Source organism: Oncorhynchus nerka, linkage group LG9a (assembly GCF_034236695.1).
Source record: "Oncorhynchus nerka isolate Pitt River linkage group LG9a, Oner_Uvic_2.0, whole genome shotgun sequence".
NCBI classification, from domain to species: Eukaryota; Metazoa; Chordata; class Actinopteri; order Salmoniformes; family Salmonidae; genus Oncorhynchus; species Oncorhynchus nerka.
This window is the reverse complement of record NC_088404.1, coordinates 24,409,634-24,423,038: the sequence shown is the minus strand read 5'-3', so window position 1 is coordinate 24,423,038 and position 13,405 is coordinate 24,409,634. Positions and strand designations below refer to the sequence as shown.

Sequence of the window (13,405 nt, the reverse complement as noted above, 5' to 3'; positions counted from 1 at the left end):
AGGATCCGGGCCCAGCATCATCTCACGACTAACACTCAAACTCACAGGACAGGCTGGGTGACACCATACACGACTTCCCAATCAAGAAGTCACTTTTGTGTGATAGTTTAGGATTGTTCACATTTGCGTGCGTAGTTTGTCTGAAATCTCAGATGTCAGATTTTTGAACTTCGGACATTGGTGAGTTCAGACAAACGGTGTATGTTCATGGTGGGAGATTTCTCTAACACAGTCTCCATTTTGCAGGCCTCCCAATGTGCCGCCCAAACCTCACAGTGGCAGAAATAGGAGGGCTAGGCCCCGCTCGGTCTTTAACGTTAAGTTGTTTAATGGCAATCTGGAGTCCTTTGTCAAGGTACTGGTCAAGTCTGGTCTTGGACTGCTACCGACCGTCTCTCCGACCGTTTCCATAATAATGACCGTAACTCAACAACTCACACTTTTGTCTTTTTCCTGGGGTCTGATCATTAGGCTGACCACACCAGTCAGGGATTTTATCTTCTCGTTTCTCTCTGTAGTCTCAAACGTTGGGGAAGCACAGGGGTGGCATTACTACTGACAGAGTGTATCCAGGGAAGGTGGTATGATGACAGAGCAGAGGGCACACTAGCACAGTGGAGGGGGGTGAAGGGGGAGGGTGGGGAGAAGGAGGACGGGATGTAGGGAAGATGTTTGTTTCCATCTTTCCCCCGGGTCTCTGCTGTCAGCTATGGCATTGGTATTCCTCCCTATTTCTCTCTCTTCCTTCTCTCTCTTCTCTGGCTGGTTTGAAAGCAGCCATTGTCAGCAGGATATATGTGACAGCCAGGGGATGGTGGCCAGAGCGATAAAGAATCCACCACCTCCCCACAATGCCCTGCTGCTTCCCCTGCGTTTGACGCCAGCTCTATTCTTAGTGTGTGGGGGGTGAGGGCTGGGCTGTGGTACTGTAGCTGGCTGCTGTGGTGATTTAATCTGGGTTTCACCTCTTTCTCGCTCTCTCTGCTTTCTTCTCTGCTTCCTCATAGCCGCGGACGACGGAACTCGCACGCCAGACACCAGGTAGAGTGGAGACACTGTGGAGTGGAGAGGGACCCGTCCCTACTGCTACCTGTCTGTCTGTCAGGGCCGGGGTGATAACAGTATTGCCATACTCGTTAGTATTGTGGCAAGGAAACAAAACACGAAGCGGGTTTAACTTCTTTAGGAATAGCTCCCTAATGTTGGAAACAAACATCATTATGTTGTCATCCAGAGTCACATTTATATACACTGCTCAAAAAAATAAAGGGAACACTAAAATAACACATCCTAGATCTGAATGAATGAAATATTCTTATTAAATACTTTTTTCTTTACATAGTTGAATGTGCTGACAACAAAATCACACAAAAATTATCAATGGAAATCAAATGTATTAACCCATGGAGGTCTGAATTTGGAGTCACACTCAAAATTAAAGTGGAAAACCACACTACAGGCGGATTCAACTTTGATGTAATGTCCTTAAAACAAGTCAAAATGAGGCTCAGTAGTGTGTGTGGCCTCCATGTGCCTGTATGACCTCCCTACAACGCCTGGGCATGCTCCTGGTGAGGTGGCGGATGGTCTCCTGAGGGATCTCCTCCCAGACCTGGACTAAAGCATCCGCCAACTCCTGGACAGTCTGTGGTGGATGGAGCGAGACATGATGTCCCAGATGTGCTCAATTGGATTCAGGTCTGGGGAACGGGCGGGCCAGTCCATAGCACCAATGCCTTCCTCTTGCAGGCACTGCTGACACACTCCAGCCACATGAGGTCTAGCGTTGTCTTGCATTAGGAGGAACCCAGGGCCAACCGCACCAGCATATGGTCTCACAAGGGGTCTGAGGATCTCATCTCGGTACCTAATGGCAGTCAGTCTACCTCTGGCGAGCACATGGAGGGCTGTGCGGCCCCCCAAAGAAATGCCACCCCACACCATGACTGACCCACCGCCAAACCGGTCATGCTGGAGGATGTTGCAGGCAGCAGAACGTTCTCCACGGCATCTGAAGACTCTGTCACGTCTGTCACATGTGCTCAGTGTGAACCTGCTTTCATCTGTGAAGAGCACAGGGCGCCAGTGGCGAATTTGCCACTCTTGGTGTTCTCTGGCAAATGAAAAACGTCCTGCACGGTGTTGGGCTTTAAGCACAACCCCCACCTGTGGACGTCGTGCCCTCATACCACCCTCATGGAGTCTGTTTCTGACCGTTTGAGCAGACACATGCACATTTGTGGCCTGCTGGAGGTCATTTTGCAGGGCTCTGGCAGTGCTCCTCCTGCTCCTCCTTGCACAAAGGCGGAGATAGCGGTCCTGCTGCTGGGTTGTTGCCCTCCTACGGCCTCCTCCAAGTCTCCTGATGTACTGGCCTGTCTCCTGGTAGTGCCTCCATGCTCTGGACACTACGCTGACAGACACAGCAAACCTTCTTGCCACAGCTCGCATTGATGTTCCATCCTGGATGAGCTGCACTACCTGAGCCACTTGTGTGGGTTGTAGACTCCGTCTCATGCTACCACTAGAGTGAAAGCACCGCCAGCATTCAAAAGTGACCAAAACATCAGCCAGGAAGCATAGGAACTGAGAAGTGGTCTGTGGTCAACACCTGCAGAACCACTCCTTTATTGGGGGTGTCTTGCTAATTGCCTATAATTTCCACCTGTATTGTCAATCAGTGTTGCTTCCTAAGTGGACAGTTTGATTTCACAGAAGTGTGATTGACTTGGAGTTACATTGTGTTGTTTAAGTGTTCCCTTTATTTTTCTGAGCAGTGTATTTTGCAAGCTATATCACACAATATTTTACATACAGCAGGTTTTTAAAGGACCAAATAGTTTGGTCTGCTTTGTGTTTTCATTTTTGCCATTGAGAAAATATTGTGATACTGTTATTGTCACAGTCTTACTGTCTATGCTGACTTCCTATCTCTGTCTCTCTCTTTTTCTGCCCCTAACATCCCCTCCACTTCTTGTCTGTGATAATCTTTCACCCGTTTGTGCTGATGTGCAATACTAACTCCCTGGAGGTTTGCCCTGACAGACTGAACTGCTCACATCTATAGATGATATTTATAGATATCGTTATTCATATATTCCTGTGCCAGGGTTACAACTGGATTATGAAGTACAATTTGATCTGTACCCTATTAATTGAAAATGTACCCTATACTTCCAATTTGGCTTAGATTACATTGTAAAATTCGTAGAATGCCCAACACTTATTTCAGACCTTGCAACATCTACATTGACAGATATTGAATTCCTCCAAACATAGTCTGTCTTGCTTAGTCCTCAGCTACAGAACATTGGTACCCGGTGGTTCCTGGAATCCCGGCATGGTTTAGGGCCGTGTGTCTACGCCCCCTGGGTGAAAACCCATCCACAACATTATTAGAAGCATGTAAGAGGTCTCTGCCTCAGCAGGGAGCTAGCAGCTGGTACTTCGGCCAAGTGTACTCTGGAGTGCAGCTCTTGTACCCTTCTACTGAAGGAGGGAGGAATGTGTTCTCTGTAAAGGGACAGCTCCTCTCTCTCTCTCCTCTTTTCTCACTCCTCCTCCTCTCTCTCCACTCCATATGGAGTGTGTGGTAGTGTCTCTGTTACATAACCTCACATCCCTTATCAGTGTCCCAAGTGTTGACGTAACACAATAAAACAAGATAAAGAGGCCATGTTTAGTACCACTGAAGCCCCATTGAGTTGTATTGGCTAAGAGAAACTGGGCATGAATGGTTCTGTAGCTGCAAAACTTTAGTCTGTCTCTGTAAACCTTCAGTATGATCATTGGTAACACTTTACTGTAGTCCCTTATATGCCAATGGCAGATGTTATATTATAATAAGTAGTTATTATAAAGGCTTTATGAATGCATACATAAGGCTGGCTACAGTAAAATGTCACCGGTCATTTCTCCCTTCACCCATTAAGTATAATAATGGAGGCATGCATTTCGGGGAAAATAAGCATGTAAAGACTGAATGATATAATGTATTTCAGAATGAGCCATCTGTTTAATATGACATGTCCTTCCTCTCATTGTGAAGGACTCTGGACAAGCTATTCCCCGTGTGGTGGAGAGCTGTGTTCGATTCATCAATCTCTATGGTGAGCTGGTCATCCATATATTACTTGTGTTTGTTTTGCGACAGCTATGATTTTCTCTCCTTTTCTCACCTCTTGCAGGCCAATCAAGCGTAACAGTCCAAAATGACTGTGTGGTGCTAAAACTTCTCCCCCGGTCAAGGGTAACATTGCGGCAATTTCAGTGTTAATTGTCTGGGTGTTTCCATTCTTCCCATGTCTGTGTTAAAATCCGTTCCATTTTAGTCACAGTCATGGGAAAGACTATGCAGATGCCATCTTGTTTACAGCATCTGTCTGTGCAGCCAATGGGATGCAACACACACATTCCACACACACACACACACACCCTTCACACACACGGTCAAATAGGTTAGTTAGAATATCACTGTGAGACGCATTAATAAAACTCCAACAAAACACGTCGGCTTAAACTTTTGAAGGCGTGACGCTAATGACCTCTCTGTGTTTTGCGGACACCGGCGATGTCTTACTGGGGCGGCCGTCTCTAGTGGGGAAGACCCTGACTAATTAAGTTCCGAACTGACCTCTCTCCTTATTAAATGCTAATCCTGGCTGGAGGGCACTTTAGTAAGACTTGGTTGCGGTCTCTCTCCCTCATTAATTATCTTTAATTGGAAAACTTAAGGGCAAGGGGAATGGGATGTGGCCTTTAGTTGGGACTTAAACTGACTTTTCTTTTTGCACTGGTGGTCTTTTATAAGGGCTGCCTGTCACAATGGACTAAACGTGTGTCTACTTTTCTGTCTCACCTCTCTCTTCCTCTCTCTCTCGGTTCTGTACTTCTCTCTCCCCTCTGCCATTCTTTGTTCCCTGCAGGCCTTCAGCATCAAGGGATATTCCGTGTGTCCGGGTCTCAGATGGAAATCAATGACATCAAGAACTCATTCGAGAGAGGTACTGTAGGATGTTCTGTTACTGTAAGGTACTGTAGGATGTTATGTTACTGTAAGGTACTGTAGGATGTTCTGTCACTGTAAGGTACTGTAGGATGTTCTGTTACTGTAAGGTACTGTAGGATGTTCTGTCACTGTAAGGTACTGTAGGATGTTCTGTCACTGTAAGGTACTGTAGGATGTTCTGTCACTGTAAGGTACTGTAGGATGTTATGTTACTGTAAGGTACTGTAGGATGTTCTGTCACTGTAAGGTACTGTAGGATGTTCTGTTACTGTAAGGTACTGTAGGATGTTCTGTTCTGTTACTGTAAGGTACTGTAGGATGTTCTGTTACTGTAAGGTACTGTAGGATGTTCTGTTACTGTAAGGTACTGTAGGATGTTCTGTTACTGTAAGGTACTGTAGGATGTTCTGTTACTGTAAGGTACTGTAGGATGTTCTGTACTGTAGGATGTTCTGTTACTGTAAGGTACTGTAGGATGTTCTGTCACTGTAAGGTACTGTAGGATGTTCTGTCACTGTAAGGTACTGTAGGATGTTCTGTTACTGTAAGGTACTGTAGGATGTTCTGTCACTGTAAGGTACTGTAGGATGTTCTGTTACTGTACTGTAGGATGTTCTGTTACTGTAAGGTACTGTAGGATGTTCTGTCACTGTAAGGTACTGTAGGATGTTCTGTCACTGTAGGAAGGTACTGTAGGATGTTCTGTCACTAAGGTACTGTAGGATGTTCTGTTACTGTAAGGTACTGTAGGAAGTACTGTAGGATGTTCTGTTACTGTACTGTAGGATGTTCTGTAGGATGTTCTGTCACTGTAAGGTACTGTAGGATGTTACTGTACTGTAGGATGCTCTGTAAGGTACTGTAGGATGCTCTTACTGTAAGGTACTGTAGGATGCTCTGGGTACTGTAGGATGTTCTGTTACTGTAAGGTACTGTAGGATGTTCTGTTACTGTAAGGTACTGTAGGATGCTCTGTTACTGTAAGGTACTGTAGGAGGTACTGTTCTGTAAGGTCACTGTAAGGTACTGTAGGATGTTCTGTCACTGTAAGGTACTGTAGGATGTTCTGTCACTGTAAGGTACTGTAGGATGTTCTGTTACTGTAAGGTACTGTAGGATGTTCTGTTACTGTAAGGTACTGTATGATGTTCTGTCACTGTAAGGTACTGTATGATGCTCTGTCACTAAGGTACTGTAGGATGCTCTGTTACTGTAAGGTACTGTAGGATGCTCTGTTACTGTAAGGTACTGTAGGATGTTCTGTCACTGTAAGGTACTGTAGGATGCTCTGTTACTGTAAGGTACTGTAGGATGTTCTGTCACTGTAAGGTACTGTAGGATGCTCTGTTACTGTAAGGTACTGTAGGATGTTCTGTTACTGTAAGGTACTGTATGATGTTCTGTTACTGTAAGGTACTGTAGGATGTTCTGTAAGGTACTGTAGGATGCTCTGTTACTGTTAACATTATGTTAACATTAGAAGCCTCCTCCCTAAGTTTGTTCTTTTCACTGCTTTAGCACACTCTGCCAACCCGGATGTTCTAGCTGTGTCTGAATCCTGGCTTAGGAAGACCACCAAAAATTCAGAAATTTTAATTCCAAACTACAAAATTTTCAGACAAGATAGAACTGCCAAAGGGGGCGGTGTTGCAATCTACTGCAAAGATAGCCTGCAGAGTTCTGTCCTACTATCCAGGTCTGTACCCAAACAATTTGAACTTCTACTTTTAAAAATCCACCTCTCTAAAAACAAGTCTCTCACCGTTGCCGCCTGCTATAGACCACCCTCTGCTCCCAGCTGTGCTCTGGACACCATATGTGAACTGATTGCCCCCCATCTATCTTCAGAGCTCGTGCTGCTAGGCGACCTAAACTGGAACATGCTTAACACCCCAGCCATCCTACAATCTAAACTTGATGCCCTCAATCTCACACAAATTATCAATGAACCTACCAGGTACCCCCAAAGCCTTAAACACGGGCACCCTCATAGATATCATCCTAACCAACTTCCCCTCTAAATACACCTCTGCTGTCTTCAACCAAGATCTCAGCGATCACTGCCTCATTGCCTGCATCCGTAATGGGTCAGCGGTCAAACGACCTCCACTCATCACTGTAAAACGCTCCCTGAAACACTTCAGCGAGCAGGCCTTTCTAATCGACCTGGCCGGGGTGTCCTGGAATGATATTGATCTCATCCCGTCAGTAGAGGATGCCTGGATATTTTTTAAAAATGCCTTCCTAACAATCTTAAATAAACATGCCCCATTCAAGAAAATTAGAACCAGGAACAGATATAGCCCTTGGTTCTCCCCAGACCTGACTGCCCTTAACCAACACAAAAACATCCTATGGCGTTCTGCATTAGCATCGAACAGCCCCCGTGATATGCAGCTGTTCAGGGAAGCTAGAAACCGTTATACACAGGCAGTTAGAAAAGCCAAGGCTAGCTTTTTCAAGCAGAAATTTGCTTCCTGCAGCACTAACTCTAAAAAGTTCTGGGACACTGTAAAGTCCATGGAGAATAAGAACACCTCCTCCCAGCTGCCCACTGCACTGAAGATAGGAAACACTGTCACCACTGATAAATCCACCATAATTGAGAATTTCAATAAGCATTTTTCTACGGCTGGCCATGCTTTCCACCTGGCAACTCCTACCCCGGTCAACAGCACTGCACCCCCAACAGCAACTCGCCCAAGCCTTCCCCATTTCTCCTTCTCCCAAATCCATTCAGCTGAAGTTCTGAAAGAGCTGAAAAATCTGGACCCCTACAAATCAGCCGGGCTAGACAATCTGGACCCTTTCTTTCTAAAATTATCTGCCGAAATTGTTGCCACCCCTATTTACATTTACATTTAAGTCATTTAGCAGACGCTCTTATCCAGAGCGACTTACAAATTGGTGCATTCACCTTATGACCTCCTATTACTAGCCTGTTCAACCTCTCTTTCATGTCATCTGAGTTTCCCAAAGATTGGAAAGCAGCTGCGGTCATCCCCCTCTTCAAAGGGGGGGACACTCTTGACCCAAACTGCTACAGACCTATATCTATCCTACATGCCTTTCTAAGGTCTTCGAAAGCCAAGTCAACAAACAGATTACCGACCATTTCGAATCTCACCATACCTTCTCTGCTATGCAATCTGGTTTCAGAGCTGGTCATGGGTGCACCTCAGCCACGCTCAAGGTCCTAAACGATATCTTAACCGCCATCGATAAGAAACATTACTGTGCAGCCGTATTCATTGATCTGGCCAAGGCTTTCGACTCTGTCAACCACCACATCCTCATCGGCAGACTCGACAGCCTTGGTTTCTCAAATGATTGCCTCGCCTGGTTCACCAACTACTTCTCTGATAGAGTTCAGTGTGTCAAATCGGAGGGTCTGCTGTCCGGACCTCTGGCAGTCTCTATGGGGGTGCCACAGGGTTCAATTCTTGGACCGACTCTCTTCTCTGTATACATCAATGAGGTCGCTCTTGCTGCTGGTGAGTCTCTGATCCACCTCTACGCAGACGACACCATTCTGTATACTTCCGGCCCTTCTTTGGACACTGTGTTAACAACCCTCCAGGCAAGCTTCAATGCCATACAACTCTCCTTCCGTGGCCTCCAATTGCTCTTAAATACAAGTAAAACTAAATGCATGCTCTTCAACCGATCGCTACCTGCACCTACCCGCCTGTCCAACATCACTACTCTGGACGGCTCTGACTTAGAATACGTGGACAACTACAAATACTTAGGTGTCTGGTTAGACTGTAAACTCTCCTTCCAGACCCATTTCAAACATCTCCAATCCAAAGTTAAATCTAGAATTGGCTTCTTATTTCGCAACAAAGCATCCTTCACTCATGCTGCCAAACATACCCTTGTAAAATTGACCATCCTACCAATCCTCGACTTTGGCGATGTCATTTACAAAATAGCCTCCAATACCCTACTCAACAAATTGGATGCAGTCTATCACAGTGCTATCCGTTTTGTCACCAAAGCCCCATATACTACCCACCATTGCGACCTGTACGCTCTCGTTGGCTGGCCCTCGCTTCATACTCGTCGCCAAACCCACTGGCTCCATGTCATCTACAAGACCCTGCTAGGTAAAGTCCCCCCTTATCTCAGCTCGCTGGTCACCATAGCATCTCCCACCTGTAGCACACGCTCCAGCAGGTATATCTCTCTAGTCACCCCCAAAACCAATTCTTTCTTTGGCCGCCTCTCCTTCCAGTTCTCTGCTGCCAATGACTGGAACGAACTACAAAAATCTCTTCAATTGGAAACACTTATCTCCCTCACTAGCTTTAAGCACCAACTGTCAGAGCATCTTACAGATTACTGCACCTGTACATAGCCCACCTATAATTTAGCCCAAACAACTACCTCTTTCCCAACTGTATTTAATTTATTTATTTATTTTGCTCCTTTGCACCCCATTATTTTTATTTCTACTTTGCACATTCTTCCATTGCAAAACTACCATTCCAGTGTTTTACTTGCTATATTGTATTTACTTTGCCACCATGGCCTTTTTTTCCTTTACCTCCCTTCTCACCTAATTTGCTCACATCGTATATAGACTTGTTTTTTTTTGTTGTTGTTTTTTTACTGTATTATTGACTGTATGTTTGTTTTACTCCATGTGTAACTCTGTGTCGTTGTATGTGTCAAACTGCTTTGCTTTATCTTGGCCAGGTCGCAATTGTAAATGAGAACTTGTTCTCAACTTGCTTACCTGGTTAAATAAAGGTGAAATAAAAAATAAAAATAAAAAGGTACTGTAGGATGCTCTGTTACTGTAAGGTACTGTAGGATGTTCTGTTACTGTAAGGTACTGTAGGATGTTCTGTTACTGTAAGGTACTGTAGGATGTTCTGTTACTGTAAGGTACTGTAGGATGTTCTGTCACTGTAAGGTACTGTAGGATGTTCTGTTACTGTAAGGTACTGTAGGATGTTCTGTTACTGTAAGGTACTGTAGGATGTTCTGTCACTGTAAGGTACTGTAGGATGTTCTGTTACTGTAAGGTACTGTAGGATGTTCTGTCACTGTAAGGTACTGTAGGATGTTCTGTCACTGTAAGGTACTGTAGGATGTTCTGTCACTAAGGTACTGTAGGATGTTCTGTCACTGTAAGGTACTGTAGGATGTTCTGTTACTGTAAGGTACTGTAGGATGTTCTGTCACTGTAAGGTACTGTAGGATGTTCTGTCACTGTAAGGTACTGTAGGATGTTCTGTTACTGTAAGGTACTGTAGGATGTTCTGTCACTGTAAGGTACTGTAGGATGCTCTGTTACTGTAAGGTACTGTAGGATGTTCTGTTACTGTAAGGTACTGTAGGATGCTCTGTTACTGTAAGGTACTGTAGGATGTTCTGTCACTGTAAGGTACTGTAGGATGTTCTGTTACTGTAAGGTACTGTAGGATGTTCTGTTACTGTAAGGTACTGTAGGATGCTCTGTCACTGTAAGGTACTGTAGGATGCTCTGTTACTGTAAGGTACTGTAGGATGTTCTGTTACTGTAAGGTACTGTAGGATGTTCTGTCACTGTAAGGTACTGTAGGATGCTCTGTCACTGTAAGGTACTGTAGGATGCTCTGTCACTGTAAGGTACTGTAGGATGTTATGTTACTATAAGGTACTGTAGGATGTTAACATATTATTGTACAGTCAGCCCAATACTTTTATACTGTCCAGGATTGATAGGTCAGTCAGTCAAATTACACTTCACACATTTGATACCATCAGTGGATTGCAGCACATAGGGACAGAAGGAAAAGCAAACATAGGAAATCAATTATGTAGTTCATTTGAGCTGCAGAATATGACTTTGCTTAATTGCTAGTTAATTTTCTGTTTTGAGATAATTAGTTAACACTGGAAAGAACTTATTAAGCTAATGAAAGAAGCAGAAACATTGACATGTTTACAATGTACCCTAGTCAAATGGGCACTGCTTGTTTGTACGTTTCAAACTTCCTTCTAGTCAGGGGAAATGTAATGATTGCCTGCATACAACACCCTCACATACACTTATCGATCTCCCAGGTAAGGACCCATTGACAGATGAAGAGAACAACCACGACATCAACTCGGTTGCCGGGGTTCTTAAACTCTACTTCCGGGGCCTGGAGAAATCCCTCTTGCCCAAGGAAAGATTTAATGACCTCCTCTCCTGCGTCAGTAAGTACCTCTGCTTGACGTTGTCTCTGGACCAGCACAGCTGGCTGTGCTACATTATAATAAACACACGCAAGCATGTACAAACAAACACACAGACGCGCCTACACCCACACATATTATGGGCATATCTGCAAAGTTGAACTTAATGTCTTCATATTGAATGGAAGTGTATACATTGTGACATTCAGATGGAGCAGATGCCATGTAAGTCATTAGTTGGTGTTCACATGCCCTCCACAGGGCAACTCTTAATGTCCCACTATGGGGAAATCATCACAAACATCATAGCTACTACTTACTCTTCTGTGGTGTGTTCATCAGTAGCATTGTGTCATACCGTCTTTGTGCCTGGAGGTGAATAGTACCACTTTGTGTTGTTGACTATCTTCTCCACTGACTAGAGCATTCATGTGGTGAGCTAGGACACAAAGCTCACCATACAGCCTGGTGTTGGGTAATGAAAAGTATAAACGCACAACTACAGTAGTGTTTACATCAAACCATACAGTGGCGAGTTCACTACTCTGTCACAGACGGCCATATTGTTCTCTTGCTGTAACGGCAGTGTGACACGGTCTTGCATAGTTCAGTCCGCTCTTTGTGGGACATGCTCTGACCTTTTATAAGATGTCATGTGGGGGCTTTTGGGGGGGACTAGTGGAGTAGGCACTGTTGTTCAAGAACAATGGACTGGCTAGCTAGTGTGGGTCACGTACTGTACACAACGTTTGCCTAAATGCCTTTGGTGTGTGTGAGAATGGGGGGGGGGGGGGGGGGATTCTGTGTGTGCGCTCGCCGCCTTCTGTGTGTATGTGAGCGAGAGATATGGCATTGGTTTACATTGTGCAGTCAGTGTGTGAGTGATGGGGATTCCCTGTTGTCTACATTCTCAGGCTTCACATACCAGCAATTGGAGAGTGGGCCTCTTGCCCAGCCACCAGTCTCCATATTAATAAAACCCTCCACTCCTTTCAGAATGAGCCAGATATTTAGCACAGTATCACCTTTTACTTTAAATGGTTGGCTCACTGGGCACTGGGTAAACACATTTATCTAGGTACAGAAAGTTGTCCATGTTTTTCACAGTGCTGCATTTGAACTTTAACTTGGTCTTTGTTGTACAGCTGCAAATGCCTGTGTAGTCTGTCTATGGTCTTTTCATTTGGGATTCACAACGAGTGGGCTGGGGTGATTGTGAGGAGGGCGGGTGACTGTTCTTTAAATAGCATCCATCTGAAGTGTTCAGGAACCATGCAGAAAGAAACCGAGTTAAGTACTCATGTAAGATGAATAACATCACAAGTATTCCCAAAAGCCAACTCCCAGATGGCCCAAACTCGTTTCACGGTGACAGCACTACTTCAGGCAGCCATCGTTGTCGTCAATGAAAAAATGAAATGGGCTGCTTTGGAACGGAGGAGATGGGCGGATTCGAGTGAAACAGATCAGTGCTCCACCATTTGTGATCATTCTGAGATGAGACTAAAGGGATGTTTTGTGAGATGCTTTGTCCTTGATAATTATAGCAGTAGTGACAAAAATAGTTTAAAACGCCAAAGATAATTTTCTCTGGCTGACTAGAAAGAGACCGAGCTAGAGAAACAGTATGAGGTCTCGACATGTTTTAGTGCTTCAGCAGACACTCTTGTCCAGAGACTTCTAATCAGAACGTTGTGCTCTGAGACATCTCAAGAAGACACACGCTCCCTCTCCCATCTGATAGAAGAGTGTAACATTCTTACGATATTTAGTGCAGCAACAGAACTGGAAACAGCAGAACTTATACCGGTGTGATTTATAACTGTGCAATTGTCTTCTATGATATTTATAACGGTTCTTCACAGGAATTCTAAGGACAGTGCTAGCATCTATAGTGCTATTGGGAGCAGTTTTGTGCTCTGAGACAACTTCATCAGTGGTTAACTTGGTGAGGGCTCCAGATACAGCTGTCGCCGTTGAGCGCAGCATTGAGTCTGATTCAACCAGGCTATAGAATTTGTGACCTATCCTAATGGCCTCAGCCCGAATATGCTGCTGTGCTATTTATCGCTGCAGCCTGCAGTCACACTGGGTATCAATGAGTGAATGGTCACATTCAAATGGATAACTCTCATTAAATATGCAGCCCTGCAAAGTGGTGGGTCAGACCCATTTTAGAGAAGAGCATGGATGACAAAGTGACAGAAATCACAGTGATACGTTCTC

General features: G+C 44.7%; 1 protein-coding gene across 5 annotated transcripts in view; it reads left to right on the top strand.

Moving 5' to 3' along the window:
- LOC115134082 (SLIT-ROBO Rho GTPase-activating protein 1-like) overlaps positions 1-13,405 on the top strand; it is a 234,473-nt gene that overhangs the window by 113,821 nt on the left and 107,247 nt on the right. For 3 of the 5 annotated variants that reach the window (XM_029667706.2, XM_029667705.2, XM_029667709.2), the window contains exons 12-15: positions 247-355; positions 4,049-4,109; positions 4,926-5,003; positions 11,066-11,200. In XM_029667706.2, the coding sequence (XP_029523566.1) occupies positions 247-355; positions 4,049-4,109; positions 4,926-5,003; positions 11,066-11,200 (383 nt within the window). Of the gene's footprint in view, positions 1-246; positions 356-1,007; positions 1,042-4,048; positions 4,110-4,925; positions 5,004-11,065; positions 11,201-13,405 lie in introns of all 5 variants that reach the window. The other 2 variants (XM_029667708.2, XM_029667707.2) reach the window with 1 other exon arrangement.